Here is a 19,675-nt window from a genome sequence, read left to right on the forward strand (position 1 = left end):
AGCCCATTGCAAATGCTATTATATATACTGATATATGACATATTTGAGAGAGAAAGGGACTTGGACATCTTTTGTACCTTATGGTGACATTAGGGATATTATATTAATGCATTTTATTATTTGCTTGCCTCCATTCTGACAGCCATTTTTGCCACTGACCATTGACTATTGTAGAAATGGTCAATGTTATTTCTTTTTTGAGTTCTACTATATCTTTCTTGGTAATGTTCTTTTTCTGAAAAGTTGTATGACTCATTGGCCTTTTATTAATGTCAAATCATGGACCAGGGCCATTTCTAGGGAAGCTCTTTGGTGCCTGGCTTATCAGCAAATCTGATCTCTACAGAATCATAACATCCAATAGCCAGGTAGAAAACTGATTGGAGGACAGAAAGTGATGTTGTTAACTCTGTTAACCAGCAAAGTGACTGGACTGCTTTGCTAGTCATCAAGGAATTCTATTCTCCTGGTACACTTCTTACTCCAAATCTGAACATCTCATTTCACAGCTGAGGTTTTCACTCCTTGTAATTTCCTCTACTCCTGCCTGTCACTGTTTTACTATCTATAAATGACTAGAGAGCAGAAGTCCACATGACCAATCCAAAGCATTTACAGAGCAAAAGCCTATTTACTACAAAGCTACTATATATCAGAAGCGATCCCATGGAAGGCCACTCTAAGGAGGAGCCTGAAAGGCTGTCCTGCTGCCATTGGCTTACAAATAATATATGAACTCTGAGAATTTAATCATAGACACATGAAACCCTTCCCTGTCACTTCTCCTTACCAACCCAGTGCCTTTTACCTACTGCATCCAGTCTGTGTTTCACCGGCCCCTTCCTCCCTGGCCTTGGCAGGATCCTGCGCTCTGCCCTTTGCTCCACATCTTAACATCCCTTCTAGACTCCTGTTGTTACCAGGGCACATAGCATTAGTACCTGGATGACTAGGGTGGTAGCAGTTATGATTCCAGAAAGGAACCAAGAACCAATTGTGTATTCCTGTTACTTTCTAGAGTTAATTATTGTATTCTACTCCCTAGTCTGTGAAAGAAAGGAAGAAAGAAGATAAGCATGGTCCCTGATACTCAGCTTTCCCCTTTTTTATGGCTTTTCATGCTCATTCCTATTCCCCTGAATATCTCAACTTTGCCTCTCAGATAATTGACTGAATATGTTGTCCTCACATCAATAACAAAGACAAATACCACATGATCTCACTTATATGTAGAATCTAATGAGCAAAATAAACTGATGAACAAAATAGGACCAGAGGCATGGATGCATACATGGGACAGACTGACAGAGCTCAGAGGGGAGGAGGGCACTAGATAAAAGAAGGTGAAGAGATTAGACAAAGCATAGCCCAGAGACACAGACAACAGTGTGGTGATGGCCAGAGGAAGGGGGGACTGGAGCTGGGTGGAGGTGGGTAAATGGGGTGAAATGGGGGGTATCTGTAATACTGCCGAGAATAAGTAAAAAATAAAAGAAAAAAGATAAAAAATAAAAATAAATTAAAATAAATCTGTATGAAACCAACAAGCTATGAGAGGCACAGCACAGCAAGGAGGTCTTTTTTCAGCACTGCTAGCTATTCGCTTTGTCTTTGACTCTTTTCTTCCATCAGTAAACACACCAGGATCATTAGTTAGTGGAGGCAATAGTCTCTGAATGCCATAATCTCGAGGAAATTATGTTAATGTCTTCAAGGCATTCACTGCGGTGGTATCATTGTGTGATAAAAATCACCTATCAAATGAAGAAACACTCAACACAATTTAAATATCCCAAGTCTCATCAGCCAGTTTTAAAATGATTAAAACATTGTGTACAGTTAATCAAACCAGTGATTTTATGAAATTAGAGAGAATAGTCAAAGAAATTTGTTATTCCTCTATAAACATCCATGTAGCAAGTCACATGTCCCTTCTTTATTTCTTCAAGGTCCAAAGTTTTATTAACTAAGTGGAGCCTGCAGAAGCTGGCTTTCTATACAATTAATGTTTAAAAACCTGGTGAGAATTTCTAACTGAAAATGGTAGAACAATTTATCTGCATCCAGCTTCAACTCTTACTGAAATCTATTGCAGCTCATGATATGCTGTGTATCTGAGCAACGTACAAAGTTCCACATTCTCAAAGCTTGGTGCAAATTGGAAGTTGTAATCCACTCAGAGAAATTCTGGGGATATAATTTCTCCTGAGGAAGCATATTTCTAAAGTTTTTTTATTATAGCTTACCCCAAAATAAGCTAAAAAGCATTTAAATTTTTTTAACTATAAAATATTAGTATCTTTACATATGTTGCTTTATGTAAATCAAGGTAATACTCTCATCACCATTTTCCAAATAAGGAAACTGAAGCTTATAGAAATTCAATTATTTTCTCAAGTGAAGGAGCCAAAATTTGAATGCAGGTGTAAATCCTCTATTTGGGGTGTAATTGCTATCAAATCTGTGCTAGAATCCTGACCCAGCCATTTAATTACTTAATATGAACCTTGGTTTTCTCATCATTAAAATGGAGGTAACATTATCCCCTGACAGGGTCTCTGACATTATGGGTCAGATAATCCTTTTCTGAGAGGGGCTGTCCTATGCACTGTGGCATGTTCAGCAGTATCCTTTGTTTGTGCCCAGTAGATGCCCATAGCTCAGCCCCCATGGTTGTGACAACCCAAAACGGCTCCAAACATTCTCAAATGTCCCTGGAGAGTAAAATCACTTTGGTTGAGAACCACTGATATAAATGTGTACAGGATTTCTTTATTGGGTGAAGAAAAGGTTCTAAAGTGGTGGTATTTGCACAACTTTGTGAACATGCTACAAACCATTAAATTGTACATTTAAAAATATAAATTTTATGTTATGTGAATTATATCACTTTAAAAGTGTGAGTTAATAAAAAAATACATCTAAAGTAAAGGATAGTTGCGAAGAGTTCATCATTTAATACATACAAAGAACCTGAAAGTGTGTCTGGTATAGAATATTTAATGTTAATGATGGTGATGACAAAGAAGAGGAGGAAGAGGAGGAGGAGGAGATAGTGGAGAAAGAGGAGGAAGAAGCAATATACTTGCATTTGACTAAATTGTATTTGTATTTTATTCAGGCCTAATTGAGTACACATAATTAAAAAGAAAACTCATGAAAAAGTTGATTAGAAAAAAAGCAAAATTAAAGATGACAAGTAAGTTTCTAGTGTTTTAGGATTATTTCAAAATAATTGCCATAAGCCTTTTCCTATGTATTAGGTAAAAATCTTCTGCTGTAAGATTGTATATTAAACAGCCAATTAAATATTTGCTTGGTATAATGTTAGTACACATCAGCATAGAACCAGTATCATTTGAAAATCTAGGTCCAGATTCAAATGGATGGAATTTCTATCTATTAATAGAATATTACAATATACTATTTTTCCTTAATCAGGCTAGTTAACCTTGAAATGAATTTATACTTGAGAGCATTCATTCATAAATTAATACATTTACAAATGTTGCACTGTAATTAGCATGTTGAGAATTGAAAGTAAACTACAAAATATGTCTTACCTAAAGTCTTAACAGGGTCAGAGTAATCAGAGTCAGTAAATTGTCCCATGACATTTGTGGCTCTAAATTTAAATCTATAAAATAAAATAAAAATTAAAACTAGCAATTTGCATGCCATATTATTTTTTCTATGAATAATTTAGCAAATAGCTATTAAAATAAACATTTTTATTTAAGATAAAGTGAATTTACAAGATGTAGACTTGGAATTCAATGACCATCAGGACAAATAGATACTATCTTTGTGTGAGATGAATTACTACCCTAGACATGGACTTCATGAACTTCATGAGAGAGTGACTAAGAATCTGGGCAGACTCATAAGCAGTCAGCAGCTCAACTGAAGCAGATTATCTACTTTCTTCACAGATTTGTTTGGATTAAATAATGTAGTCTGTGAAAGTGTGATACACAAACAGACTTTTAAACTATAAATCATAAAAACTGTTGTACCTTGTCCACCTTTGAAAATACCAGTGAACCAGATTTAGAATTGTCATATAGAACTTATCTTGTTCATATGTATGTAATTAAGAAAAAGTTTCTTAAATCTATGTGTGCACAGCTATATTTTTACTTCCTATGCTTTTATAACATACTAGAGGCCCGATGCATGAAATTCATGCAAGGAGCTTGGCCCTCACAGCCCTGGCTGCTTCATGCCCCCTGACCCCACCCCCTGCCCACTGGTCCTTATAGAAGGTTGTTCCAGAAGGTTGTTTTGCCATCTGGTCTAATTAGCAATTAGCTCTTTATTATATAGGATGAAATAGAAAATGGGTACAGAAGAGAATCAATCTTTAAAATCACTCTATGATTCTAACATCCACAAAGACAACCAAAACACCTTATTTAAAAACTATAGACATCCAGGCATTTAAAAACATAAAACCAATTTACATTAATAAATTGCAATGCATAATTTAATCTTTACTATTCTCAGTTTCTTATTATTGTATTGATTATATGAGGAGTCTGTTTTGGAAAAATATGCAAAATAAAAATACTTGAATAAGTATTAAACTTTGTGATATACCATTTTCATAACTATCATATGTATAATGATTATATTTCTGGCAATAACCTTGTAACAAAGTAACGGTAATTCATAATAGATGATAGAGCACTTTTTAAGAATTTACCTACTTTCTCTAATTTTTCCAATGCTAATTTGACCTAAGACATTTATAAAGAATTTAATAATGCTTTAATTAGTTGGCAAGATGAGACTAGCTACATTTTTCAAATTTACTAGTAAAAAATTATATTTTGAAAATAAAATAATTCAAGACTTCAAAAAATCTGTCATCTTGTGACACAGAAATAATAGTTAATTTAGTAGGAAAAATTGATTTAGCAAAGAAATTAAAAAAGCCAGAGATGAAAACAGTCTTTTCAACATATGGTGTTGAGAAAACTGGGTATTCACAGACCAAGGAATGGAGTTGGACCCTTACCTAATACCATTTATAAAAATTAATGAAAATTTAAAAATAGATTTCATTTGTAAAGATATTTTTAATATGATATTCAATTGGTGTGATCTACAAAATGCCAAATATTAAAGTGAGTTGCAAAGATTTCAATCACTAATTCAGATGTTTGATGAAAGGATAAAAGTATTTCGATGAACAAGGTAAATCGAAGCTATCATTAACCAAAAGACTGTAACAGTGTTTCTAAACACCTGCACATTAGCATGTAAGGCAAAATAATGAGTGAAAAACACAAAATATTACATTGGTCACATTGTCCTCTACAGAAAGAATTAAATCCTCCTATCTATATTCTCCAAGGGCACATTTTTCATATTGACCTATGTCACTTATCAGATCAAATCATAATTACGTTTAGGTTTGTCTGTTTTTCCTATAGAACTATATGTCTGTGGAATGTGAGGACAATCCTTTGTTGATCTTTACATTCATTCCTAGAGCCTAAAAATTCAGGTCAGCCCTGGCCAGTGTGGCCCAGTTGGTTGAGGGCTCTCCCATGCAAGGAGAGGTTGCTGGTTAAATTCCCAATCAGGGCACATGCCCAGGGTTGTGGGCTCAATCCCCAGTGGGAGATGTGCAGGAGGCAGCCGATCGATATTTCTCTTTCCCTCTCCTTTCCTCTCTCTTTCAAGTCAATGAAAATGTATTTTTTAAAAATATTTTAAAAAATCAAGTCACAATATATGATGGATGCCCAGTGCTTACTGGAAAGATAAAAGGATGGGTAGATGAAGGAATAAGATCTCAACCAGCTTGCTAACACAATGCATGGTTGATATAAACTATACATACAAGTATTGCTTTTTTGGCTTCAGAGGTCCATTGCAAATTTTGTCTTCATTGCCAGGAATCATACATGCATGATCAGCACCTATTATGTAGATTTCTTCATTGCTACTGAACTTTGTCTTTCCTTCTGTACATGGAGGATTAGGAAAGCCTTCATTTGTAAAATATGGCCTTGGTTTATTAAAATATGCATCATACCACTTTGTTACATTTCCATCATGCTGAGCTATTTTCAGAAAAAAAAAGAATAATGATTACAAATAACATATACAGTATATTCAAATTTATAAATGGTTTTTATAATTGCATGAAGAAATTCTGGATGAAGTATCTTTCACTCTATGAACCACCAGGGATGATTCAGCTGATTTAACCTGGATAAGCAGCTAGAGAAAAAAACATCCCTCAGTCAAGGGTAACTGTAATGTTCACATCTCCAAAGAAGTCACCAATAATCCATCCTGTCAAAGTCAAAGCATCCTACTGGCATATGGAATAAATAAATCACATATTTCAACTATGCCTTTTCTTATTTTTATAAAAATTTTAGCCATAAGTGTTTAGTATAATTAATGACAATATTGACAATCTATTAAGGTCAAGACTTATATGCTAATCAGGAGTCAATTTATATTACTAATTTTGAACTGAAATTTCTGTACCATTCAGCAATTCATACTTTACAAATTAACAGGATAAGTTAATATTTAATGATACCTCCAGCTTCTGCTACAAGCACTTGTACATTTTTGATGGGTCCATGATCATCATTATAGTAACATATTGGCATTCTGATTGTAATTGTTGTTGAAGTCACGAGCAATTTTCCTGTGGCATCATAAATAGGGGTTGGTTTGGTTTTTGGTCGTGCTGGAGCTATAAACAAAGCAGTATCATAATTGATTTTTTTTTGTTTCTGAAGAGAAGAAATAAGCATTTAAATTTTTTTTTCAGGCAGGGAATCTACAGATAAAATGATGACAAACATAAAGAACAAATGAAATAGTCTTGTTTTGTTACAGCAAATATTAAGCAATTATTATCTCCTGGTGGTATAATTATATATTTGAGACTTAACCTGAAAAATGGGACTCAGGTGTGATTTTTGGACATCTGACTTATCTTTACATATTAAATAAATTCAAATTATATGTGCTCTCACTCATATATAATTTTCATAGGTGCATTAAATCATACTATTATTTTAGTGTTTTTTATTCTTCTTTTACTTCTTTTAGCTAGTTTTCCAATTTCTATTCTAGTCATACCAGCACCTCCTTCTCGCCCAGTTTATCCATGCCAAACATCCTTTTATTTATTTCTGTGGAATAGATTTCCAAGAGCAGAATTTCTGGAATAAAATATGTATTTTAACCTTTAATAGATATTGCCAGAATAATTTCTAAAAGTGCCCTGATAATTCACATATTACCATCAGTGCACACAAATATCTCCAAAATCAATATTTATAGAAGCTCCGTTTGTTTAATTTCATCTCATAGCTATATATAACAATTGTTTGAGCAACAATGAGTTGCTTAATCAAATTTCATTTTCCATCTTTATTAAATCTTTTTAAAAGGCCTCTCAATAATGCTATAAAATTGACAATATTATTTTAATTTTACACATGAGGAGATGGCCTTATGACATATAGCTATAAAAGGGAACCAAATCTTTTTACTTGATCCTTTAGCTCATTCCTCTGAGATATAAAGCCTATGATATTAGATGAGTAGCAAGTTTATTGAGGAAAATATCTGTGAAGAGTAAAGATACAGTGAGCAAGAGGAGATGGTGAGAGCCTTTAGACCACAGAGCACAGGTCGTGGGACACCTGAGAAAGGGGAGAAGGAAAGAAAGAATTCAACAGGAAGAGTGTCAGGTTTCAGGGAGTTCTGAGAAGCTCTAGACCACTGAGGAGTTCCCAAGAAAAGGTTCCCAGTTTGAAGAATCTGGCATTGGACACTACTACCCAACCTGACATTATCTGTCAAATGCAAACTTAATGAGGCTACCATTAATTCAATATCACTCCATTTTACTAACAAAATCATTCATATTACTGAAGAAGAATTAATTTCTCTAGGACCCCACAACTGCCTCCAGTATATATATTTATACCTTCTCCAGATAACTGGTTCTGAGTCTATCTGCCCTGTCTAAAGAGAAGAAAGTCAGAATTAGTCTTCTTTACCTGGGATGACCAAAGCATCTGAAATGGGAAATTTTTTTTACTAAAGAATCAATATTGTTAATTGCATGTCTACATGTCTGCCAATGAATAACAGACAATAAGATGAATTGATATAAGCTCTTCTTTATGAAGTCATTTTTTCAAATTGCTGATTTTTTAAGACTTTGTATTTCCTAAGCATATAATTTATCAATTACCAGTAAAAGCAAATAATTAATATTTATATACAGTATTACAATTGTGTAAACTGCCCATTGATGAAAAGATAATATTTATCAGCTTCACCTTACAGTGAATGTTTCTCATTCTCTAGTAGGGCACTGTCCTAAGCATTTTTCAAAGATTATCTTTTTTAATCCTCACAACAATGTATGCAATAGGAACTAGTATTATCTCCACTATTTAGGCTTATAGGGGTTAAGAAACTTGCCCAAAATCAAACAGATATCAAATGGCCAATTCAGGATTCAATCTCAGCAGTCTGACCCTAGACTCAGCCTAGAGCCTGCTTTTAATCACTGTGCTTGGTGTCCTTGCCAAGGACTGAGAATCACTGTGCTCTGGTGTCCTTACTTTTTGCTCTAAAGAGAGAAGCAACAGATGGTGGAATTCTGCTAAAGGTCCATACACTTGTTTTGTTTGTTTGTTTTTAGCTCTGCAGGTTTTATACAGCTTTTTAGAGAGATGGCACAGTTACATGCAGGTTTTCAGTCTCAGGAATAGAAGGCACCCTGATGGTTGAAAGGCCCTAAATTCCTCGTAAAAATCTTTTTTTAGTTTTTATGGATTTGGCGGGCGAGAGGCTCCAAATTTTAGTTATATTTTCAATGAAAACTACCTATAAGATTAATGAATTGATAGATCAGAATCTTTATAGACAGAATCATACAGCTGAATACATGGTTTTTCAGTAAACACTATTTAATTAACTGTAAAGAACTCAACTTTCAATATAAATAAAGGTCATTTGAGAAATCTAGTTAAAACTAGTCAACTTCTAGTCATGGGTAATTTAAAGAATAAGTTTTGCTTTCAATAAAATTTAAAAACAAAATAATGGACTATAAAATTTGTCTCTGAAGTGTTTAAAGTTAGAGGAAAGGAAATATAAGAAAAATAGCAGGTGGGCATTCTCTTTATTTAACACTAGAGGCCCGGTGCACAAAATTCATGCACGGGTAGGGTCCCTAGGCCTGGCCAATGATCAGGGCCAATCAGGGCCTTCCTCTCCCCGCCCCCCTGCTGCTGGCTGCTAGACAGGGCCTTCCTTCATTCTACGCCGCCCCCTGGTGGTCAGTGCACATCATAGCGAGTGGTCAAACTCTTAAGGGGACAATTTGCATATTAGCCTTTTATTATATAGGATGGTAATTTGCATCATTATTTGGGGCATTTTAATTATAGCTTTAACAAGCATATATTATTGCTTAAATATGCTTCATTAAAAGCTTGAGTACATCCTTAATTCTAATACAGAATTCAAGTTCTATTACTGTTTTATTAAGAGAACAGCACTTGTGAAATGAATGGGAGCTTATGTATATACCTTTAATATCCATAGTTATTCTCATCTGAACTTTTGGTCCTGCACCAGCACTATTGATCGCATAAACCTAAAACAAAGAAACATCTTGTTACTATTTTCAAATTATTGCTTATGTGTACATATAACTGATTATGGTTATATGTAATTTAAAAATTATTTTACTTTTAAAAACAATTGCATATAATCTATTAATTATTTATTTCTTGCACTCACTTAAATGTGAATTATATATGGAGGAAGAATATTAACAACAAAGTAATTCTTAAAACTGATCTTGTGTTACTAGTAAGCCCTGAGAACAAAGGCTGACTGGCAAAATAGATGGTTCACAGAGACTAGGAAAGGACTATGGTTTCAATTGGAACCTGTAGGAGGAATAGAAAAGACTATTTGCTCTCTTTGTAACATCTTTTCCTCTTCTCTGTAGCTAGGTACCTGGCTTTCTGTAAATCCGTATTCAAGATCCTCTTTTTTCCCTTCTCTGAGATGAAATCCTATTCCTTCAGCCTCCCAGTTTTCCTGTATTAAATCATCCCTCTGAAAGTTGCCCTTTATGCCCTTCTTCACCCCTGCCCCAAAGTATCTGATGCTATAACCTGGTAATGCAGCATATACACATAAAGCATTTCTGTTTGTATGTACAGAGTGTGATTTACACAGATGTGAATCCTTTCAATTAACTTTGTGCTTAGGAAACTGCAGACACAGGATTTTCTTCTATTCACATTATATTGCTATATGAAACAAAGACTATGTTCTTGTCCAGTTTATTGTACTTGACAAATGAAATTCAGAGTTTAATGTTTATTGAAGTTAATAAATTTGTTTATACGTTAGTGACCCACACTCCACATAATATATACTTTGATTGAATTAAAATTGTAATGATATGTATGATGTGGTAGTTATGGTAAATAACTCAAGCCCCAAAAACATGGTTAAAAAATACCTAAAGAAAATACTTATTGAAGTTTGTAAATTTAAGAAAGTATCCACAACAAAAATGATATTACGGTGTGCTTCATTATTTTTATTTCTTTATGGTGCAACCTAACATTTACGTGACATAGTAAATGATGAATTGGACAGTGCTTTTCAATTGCATTGTGGAAAGGGGTCACTTGGAAACCCTGTTAAATGAAGATATGCAGATTTTCATTCAGCAGATGGGGACAAGTGCTAAAGTTATACATTTCTAATAAACTCTCAGGAGTTGAGGATGCTGTAAATTCCACTTTGTGAACAATCAGAGAACTTATTTCTTGTTTTTTAAATTATGAATTAGTTGTGCTTTATTTCCTATTTTGTCTCATATTCACAATGGGCAAAACTGATAGCATACTATTTACCATAACTACAAATCATTAATACTCACAATATTCCTATAAAGAAGTTATTATTCCTATTACTAATTTTTCAGATAAGAAAACTAAGATAGATTTGCAGAAACTAACCAGACACAGAAAATAGCAAAGTGAGTATTTGAACCAAGATCAGTTCATTCTCTTAACCACAACTCTCCCTCTAATAGATCTTTCACAAAGGTAGTCACAATGCTTTGTGCAACAAGAATCCTAGCAAGACATATTATCTAGTCCTATCTAATAAAAGAGTAATATGCAAATTGACCATCATTCCAACACACAAGATGGCCGCCCCCATGTGGTCAAAGATGGCTGCCCCCATGTGGACATAAGATGGCCACCACAAGATGGCTGACAGGGGAGGGCAGTTGGAGGTGATTAGGACTGCAGGGGAGGACAGTTAGGGGTGACCAGGCCTGCAGGGGAGGGCAGTTGGGGGCAACCAGGCCGGCAGGGGAGGGCAGTTAGGGGTGACCAGGCCAGCAGGGGAGGGCAGTTGGGGGCAACCAGGCTGGCAGGGGAGAGCAGTTAGGTGTCAATCAGGCTGGCAAGGGAATGGTCAGGGGGTGATCAGGCTGGCAGGCAGAGGCAGTTAGGGGCAATCAGGCTGGCAGGCAGGTGAGCGGTTAGGAGCCAGCAGTCCTGGATTGTGAAAGGGATGTCCGACTCCCCATTTAGGCCCAATCCCACCAGGATTATGCCTAAATGGGTAGTCGGACATCCCTCGAGGGGTCCCAGATTAGAGAGGGTACAGGCTGGGCTGAGAAACACTCCCCCACCCAGTGCACGAATTTCATGCACCGGGCCTCTAGTAAGATATAAAGTTAATGAGGGAATACATATACACATGGTAGTATTCTGATTATTATAGAGTTATTAGAAGGATTAGTTAATAAGCTAAGGTTTAGGGATGAATTCTATGTTGCTTAAAATATGAATTTCTGAATCAAATAATTCTATTTTAAAATTGCAAGACATGTTAATAAAAATCATCAAATGATGAAACAAATTGTTCATGGACTGTATATATGCAATATGAACTCACATATATACTTATTTTCCAAAATGGATAATTTAGAATGAAGATATAAAATGTTATTAGCTTTTAGTAATAGTTATATGTAATATATGTGAATTTCAATCATGTAAATAATTATTTCTGCTCTTTGCCTTTGAAATTTGCTTTTCCATGTTTCATTTATAATCAGACATTAACAGTTTTCCATTTGGCAGAATTATCTCTTTATCTACCACAACTCTTACTTTTAGCATGCATCTCCTTTATCCTTTATTTTATTTCTGCTTTTCTAACAATTGTACAAATGTTGTTTTTGGTGTTTACTTTTGGCTTAAAATAATGCACATTTTTTTCTTATTTACAGTACATGCACAACTGTGGGTTGGCTGCCATGGCTTAACCTTACTTGATATTTTCCCATTCCTAGACACAGACTGAAGGAGCAGACTCTGCTCAGAATATCTTTTCTGGAGACAGAGAGGAAGAAGGAGAGAGCTGACAGAAACTTCTAATACTTCTCAATAGATGTGGTACATGTCATTGGCCAAAGCACATCATGTGGCCCAAATCAAAGTCAATGGCATAGATATATGTATAAGCCACAGAATGGAAGGGGAATAAAATATTTCTAAACAATAATGCTATTAAAGTAAATGACATTATTGCTTGTACAAATGCTTTATCTACTTATTTTCATAGGACTTGCTGTATTACGATAGGATATCAACAATTTCACTTCTCTAAATCTATTTTCTGCTGGCATGTCTTAAACAATCCCCCCAAAATATAAGAAAAAATGTAGTGTGTACATAAGCTGAAGTATTTTTGAATGCTGAGTTTGAAAACTGACTTTGTAAAATAGGCAAATAACTAAAAGCTATGAATGCTTACACTGATATTGTATGTATGTCCACCTTTTAGTCCTTCTAACATTGCAATGACGGATGTGTCCGTTTTCTTGATAATACTGAGATTGTGAATCTGGACAGCAGTAGGATCATCTTCTCGGTAAACCAAAGCTTGATATACTTGGATATTTCCATTGGGTTGAGAAGGAGGAAGGAATGTTAACTGAAATTTTGTCACTTCATTTGGTATCTTCTGAAATGTCATGTTGTTAGGTGGATCCTTAGGGACTAAAATGAAATATTTAGCAATTAAATTTTATAAAAAATATGTTCTTTTCAATTGCCATATAAAACTTTTTCACTTCAAATTTATGTTTATAAGGAGTATTACACAGATTATTTAAACCCTATGAAATATGGAAACAAGCAAAATGTCCGATGCATTGTAACATCATTGACATTTTAGGTCACAGGAACCATACTGCTGATCCAGTTCATTTGCTTATATATTTCCTTCTTATTTATTTAGCTTTATATGTGCATTATTTTTATGCAGAACACATTTACATTACTATTTGAGTTTAATTAAAAATTAATATAGACTCACGGGAAGTTGCAAAAATCATACACAGTTCCAAGTAACCTTCCCCTAGCTTTCACCAGTGGTGGCATCTTATATAACTGTAGTTTAATATCAAACCTGGAAACTGACATTGGTACAATGCTGTTAACAAGACTACAGACAATATTCAAATTTAACATTTTTTTCATACTTTCTTGTACGTAGTTCTATGCAATTTAATCCCATGTGTAGATTCCTATAAACACCACCAAAAACAAGATAAAGAGCAATCCCATCACCACAAAGGAACTTCATCTTGCCTTCTCCTTGTATTTGCCCTCCATGCCTCCCCTCAACACTAATCATTCTTCATCTCCATAGCTATGTCATTTTGAGAAACACAATGCATAATGTCTGTGAGGTTCATCAGACTTGTTGCACATATCAGTAATTCATTCTTTTTTCATTGCCAAGTAGTATCCCCTTATATGGATGTACCAGAATTTGTTTAATCATAAAAAACAACATTTGGGTTGTTTTCAATTTTTTGTTATTACTAACAAATCTGCTATTAACATTTATATACAGATGTTTGCATGAACACAAGTTATCAATTCTCTATGATAAATGCCCAAGAGTGTAATTGCTGAATCATGATTGGTTTTATAAAAGATTAATGAACTATTTTTCAATGTGGCTATACCCTTTTATAATACCACTAAAAATGTATGAGAAATCCAGTCTTTCTGCATCTTTGCCAGCATTTGGTATTCTCACCATTTTCAACATTATTATTTTGCAGATGCATAGTGATATCTCATTGTGGCTTTAATTTGCATTTTCCTAATAAGTAATGATACTGAAAATCTATCTTATCATGAGTTTATTTGCCAATCATATTTCCTCTTTGGTGAAATATATTTTATCAATTTTTAACTGGATTTGTTGTGTTGAGTTTTAAGAGTTCATATAGTTTAGATAGTCCAGGTTTTTTTTTAATAAATAGCAGTTAGTTGGATATATAACTAGCTAAGTATCAATAAATTATTGTGAAAGAGAATGGTATATATAAGGATAAATTTATTTTATGAATATAGTTCATAATAAAAATATATTTTATGAACTAGTTCTTGCTATACTACATAGTGTTCTTTATATAAATAACTGATTGAATGAATATATCTATTTTGATCAAGTTGGAATGGATATATTTTTCCATACTAAATAAAGAATTTCCATGAAGAAGGCTGTTAATACTTGGCTATTTGTAGTTCAGGTACAAGCTCTATTTTCTTGCAAACATCTTTGGAAATAGTGCCCTCTGGCAAGCAAAAAATAAGTAAATAAATAACAGTGAGGAAAAAGAGAATCAGATAACATTTTATTGTTCCAAATACCACATTTTAAGGGCAAAAAAGGCATAGATAAAATAAAGGTTAGACTGGTTCAACACATTTCCACAACATTAGTTGTTAAACATTTTTATGATTCATAAAAAAAAACTTTATATTTTTTACAAGAGATGTTTTCAAAAATAAGATCAGGTTTAAAGTTGGATAAGTGGAAGAATTCTCTCAATGCTGGAAAGAACTTCCTATCCTGCAAATATATTTGGTTTTACATCTAAAATTCAATTTAAAAATGTATTAAACTACAATATCTTTGAAAGAGGTAGCACATTAAGATTTTCAATGAATGCTTTATGGCATGAATGTGAAGAAGTTCAGCAGCATCTTTCCTCACAGGTAGGTAGGATGATGGAGACTTGCAACAAGTACAATAAGAAAATAGATACCTGGGATACATGTGACAGCACATTGGAAACAAGTGGGATTTTAGGGTTTAGAGAATAAGACGGACCCTTTAATTTAGAACCATAATAGTAGACAATGCAATATATATCATAATGAAAAGACTAACTCAAAAGTATTTTTACCTCCTATACTTACCTTACAGATAGCAACAAATAAACTATAGCAACACATCCCTTCATGTGCTCTTTCCAAAGATATATCTGGTGGCAAAGAACATCAGGAGTCTGAAGGAGGATGGGGCAAGCGAGTTCTGGGAGGTTGACTTTCCACATTTAATTCTTATTGGTTACAATCTTATTATTCATTCAGACCCTGTTTATAGGAACTTGAGGAAATCTGTATGGATTCTGACATTTATCAAATAGATTATATAATAAAACATGTCACTTAAATAAGTGAAGAAAACATATGATAAATGTGACCCGGATTCGGATTTTGACTTCTATATTACTTAATAATAGAGTATTATCACTTTAATAAGCATTCAAATCATGAGACAGAAATAATTAAAATGGAGTTTTAGGTGAAGCATTTTTGGCTATAGACAATTGGGAAAATCAACTCTTCAGCAAGATAATAATTTCTAAAACATTTAGTGTTTAAATAAATGCAAAAATTGGGCTTATTATGAACTAACTTTTTTTTGTATTTACAAGGATTGGCTATTCTGCATTATTCCACTTTGCCTCAAAAAATAGCAAGCTTCACTTTTGTCAACCACAGTGAATCACTGAATATTATATTTATATGCATTAAAAATTTGATAATATATACCCTTTTTAGGGTGGGGTGTGATAAACTGTAAGAAAGTTACCTAACTAGGTCAGTTTTTAGCAATGATGAAAAATACGTCTTACCTGATTCTAAAGTAGTAACAATCACTTCAGCACTTGACTTTCCTTCTACATATGCCGCACTAACATTTCCAGTGAATGCAGTGATCACCACAGAATACCTTGTGAATATTTTTAAATCTTTAATTTCTATGGTTTTATTCTCTTCATTTGACTTGATTAAGGAAATATTAAATTCATCACTATCTACCTATAGGGAAAAAATAGCTGACAATGAAAGGAAGCAGCACTTGAGATACAAATCACTACAGTATAATCATACAAAGCTACATGTAGTATATTTATATAGTCAAGATTTAAATTAGAGTTGACCCTTGAACAACGCAGGTTCGAACTGCATGGGTCCAAATATATGCAGATTTTCTCAGTGAATATTTGTACTGTTTTCAATCTGCAGTTAGAAGTCTACAGATGCAGCTTGCTGACTGTATGCATTGATGTAGGCGACTTGACTATCTGAGGATGTTGGTGTCCACAGGTGGTCCTGGAACTAATCCCTGTGGATACTGAGGAATAACAAGTTTTGGTGGAGTCAAAAGTTATATGCATATTTTCAACTGTGTGGGGGTCGGTGCTTCTAACCTCCATGTTGTTCAAGGGACAACTGTATTTTTTTAAACAGATTGTCCTGGGAAATCTAAAGTGTTACTTTAACAGTTTACTAATTAGCAATTATTTCAATAATTAAAAGTAAAAGAAAAAGCAATTAACCCATCAAAAATAATCAAAATCATCTCTGCAGTCAATGAAACACTATTTCCTACTCCATGTTTTATAGAGAAAAAATATATAGGTTTTGGTAGCCAACCATCAAAGATTCAAACCCCAACTTAGTCACTTAATAGCTCCCATATAGCATTTGTCAAGTCACTTATGCTCTGTCTTACTTTCTGTGTATTAAAATGGGTGATAACATGTGTTTATAGTGCTTTGTTGAAAGTTATAAAAAATAGATCTGAAATATTTTGTTTTATTTTAATATCAGACTCACACAAAGGAAACACATTTTGTAACATAATTCAGGATATCATTTTTCATAACATAACTCATAAAATCATTTTTCAGGTATAAAAAGTATTTGTATGTGCACTCATATATATACTTCTTTATACCTGAAAAACTATTTTCAGAAATAACTTGGTCTTTTCTGCTCTTTCTAATTTTATTCCAATTAATTTTAAAATGCTGGTCTTAATTGCAGTTTGAAAAACTCTGAGCTGACACCATGCATGACACTGGATAAGAACTCAATTGTGGAGGTCATAATTATTAAATATGCATAAATTAATATCCTTTGGTGTACTAAATATAGTTTTATAATTTATTTAAACATGGTCTAACTTTGATGGAAAGTCTAAGTTTCTAGCAGTAAGAAGGACTTTTCCTGAGGTGAACATCAGAAAATTTAAAATCTTATTTTGCATGCTCCTCTCAGGTACATGATTTTGAATGACTCTAAAATTATACACACTGTTCCCAGTATTAAATTCATTCTCAACTTCACCCTCCCTGGTAACTTTAAAAGATGGCTTTTTGTTCATTATATGGTCTTCTAATGGTCTTTTCTAAGGCCTTCCTTAACCTAATCTAATGTTGCTATGAGAAACACAATAAAAGGCTGATAATTAATATCAGCATAGAAAAAAGTCAAGTAAATTGTTCCTACCTCAAAACAGAGCAGTGGAAGGAGAACTTCTACTGCTCTAAAATGGCAGAAAAAGTAATTAGCATAGAAATCCAATTGATGAGGTGCACATTCCTCCTGGTAGAAAGTGTGTGTATTTAATTTGTTGTCAATATTTAAATATCACCTTAACATCTGGCTTTTAAAATTTTCCTTAGGATGAGGCTTATATTCACGCTGAGTAACAACGACCTAGGGATGAATGATAGTCAGCTTCTGTACAGAGGCATGGGTCTCCAAGGCTTCACTGCCCCATCTAGTTGGCTTCACTTGGACTGCTCATTTATGTTATTTGCCTGACTACATACTGTGGGTACTTTAACTCTGGTTTTATAGAGTTGAGGTGAATTCCTCAAGATTCCATAACAACTAGGTCGCTGACAGGATTTATAGTCAGTTGTTTCAATAGTCCAGAACTGCCTACACTATCATAAGTTCACTGTGAATAATCTTATAAAGTACAATGAAACTATTCCAATGCCATCCATGAAAACAATGGATAACACATATCGAGTAGTAAAAATATGACACTAGGGAGAGGTGAGGGAAATAAGAGATCAACCGAAGGACTTGTATGCATGCATATAAGAATAACCAACGGATGCAAAACATTGGGGGGCGAGGGCATGTATGGGAGTTGGGGGGGGGCAATGGTAAGATATGTACACATATAATACTTTAATAAAAAATATGTTAAAAAATATGACACAGCATGTATGTGACCTATTATATCTCAAATAATATTTAATAAAATCCAAAAAGAATGCTAGGCCTTCGAAAAAAGCTTATATAATATTTATTATCTTTCTTTATTAAACCTACTTTGTCTTTGTTACTGTTAACCATTATTTGTTCACTTATCCAAGACCGATAGCTCAGACCATTTTGACTAGCATTTCCCTTCAGTTAGTGCCAAGGTTGTTTGCTCATATTATATTTGATTCCTTATTATTATGAAACATTTTTTATTTATTTTTGAGGTATGGTAGTTTTTATATACAGTATCAGTAGTTAGAATGGTTCTATTTCTCTCCTTTTTCTTTCCCAACTCCACCCTTCCTACTTGGTAAGCCCGTATTCATCCCTCAAGTCCCAGAACAAATTTAACCTGCTCTGTGAAGTCTTGTCTTTATCCCAGGTCTCCCATAACAGAAGCTTTAATTACTTTGTTAGCTTTCATTAAAAACAAAAACAAAAGAAAAAACTGCCTATATCACACTCTATAATTAGCTGTTTATATTCTAGTGTCTCCCATTACAGTGTGAGCTACTTGAGAACAAAATTTTATTTTCCATCTTTGTTTTGAAAACAGGGGCTGCTCAATAAGTACATATTTTTTTAATTTTGAAAAAGTAAATAAAACAATGAAAAAATGACTACAAAATGCATTAATTCCAGTACAATCATCCAGGGATGATATTGGTGCACACTAGAGGCCCGGTGCATGAAATTTGTGCACAAAGGGTGTGTCACTCAGCCCAGCCTGCCTGCACCCTCTCCAATCTGGGGCCCCTCGAGGGATGTCCGACTGCCCATTTAGGCCCGATCCCAGTAGGATTGGGCCTAAACGGGCAGTCGGACATCCCTCTCACAATCCAGGACTGCTGGCTTCCAACTGCTCGTCTGCCTGCCTTCCTGATTGCCCCTAACCGCTTCTGCCTGCCAGCCTGATTACCCCTTAACCACTCCCCTGCCAGCCTGATTGCCCCTAACTGCCCTCCCCTGCAGGCCTGGTCCCCCCCAACTGCCCTCCCCTGCAGGCCTGGTTCCCCCAACTGCTCTCCCCTGCAGGCCTGGGTCCCCCCCAACTGTCCTTCCCTGCAGGCCTGGTCGCCCCCAACTTCCCTCCTCTGCTGGCCTGGTCACCCTTAACTGCCCTCCCCTGCAGGCTTGATCACCCCCAACTGCCCTCCCTTGCAGGCCTGGTCCCTCCCAACTGC

At 34.6% G+C, this 19,675-nt stretch overlaps 1 protein-coding gene across 2 annotated transcripts in view; it reads right to left on the bottom strand.

The window, feature by feature from the left end:
- The window catches only part of PTPRQ (protein tyrosine phosphatase receptor type Q), a gene marked incomplete at its 5' end in the record, with an annotated part of 279,161 nt that overhangs the window by 49,990 nt on the left and 209,496 nt on the right, over positions 1-19,675 (bottom strand). For both annotated transcript variants that reach the window (XM_080660148.1, XM_080660147.1), the window contains 6 exons: positions 3,564-3,637; positions 5,852-6,074; positions 6,566-6,724; positions 9,592-9,658; positions 12,865-13,109; positions 16,055-16,241. In XM_080660148.1, coding sequence (XP_080516274.1) covers positions 3,564-3,637; positions 5,852-6,074; positions 6,566-6,724; positions 9,592-9,658; positions 12,865-13,109; positions 16,055-16,241 — 955 coding nt within the window. The remainder of the gene's footprint in view (positions 1-3,563; positions 3,638-5,851; positions 6,075-6,565; positions 6,725-9,591; positions 9,659-12,864; positions 13,110-16,054; positions 16,242-19,675) is intronic.

The sequence above is a fragment of the Plecotus auritus genome, assembly GCF_963455305.1.
Source record: "Plecotus auritus genome assembly, chromosome: 3".
Taxonomy (NCBI): Eukaryota; Metazoa; Chordata; class Mammalia; order Chiroptera; family Vespertilionidae; genus Plecotus; species Plecotus auritus.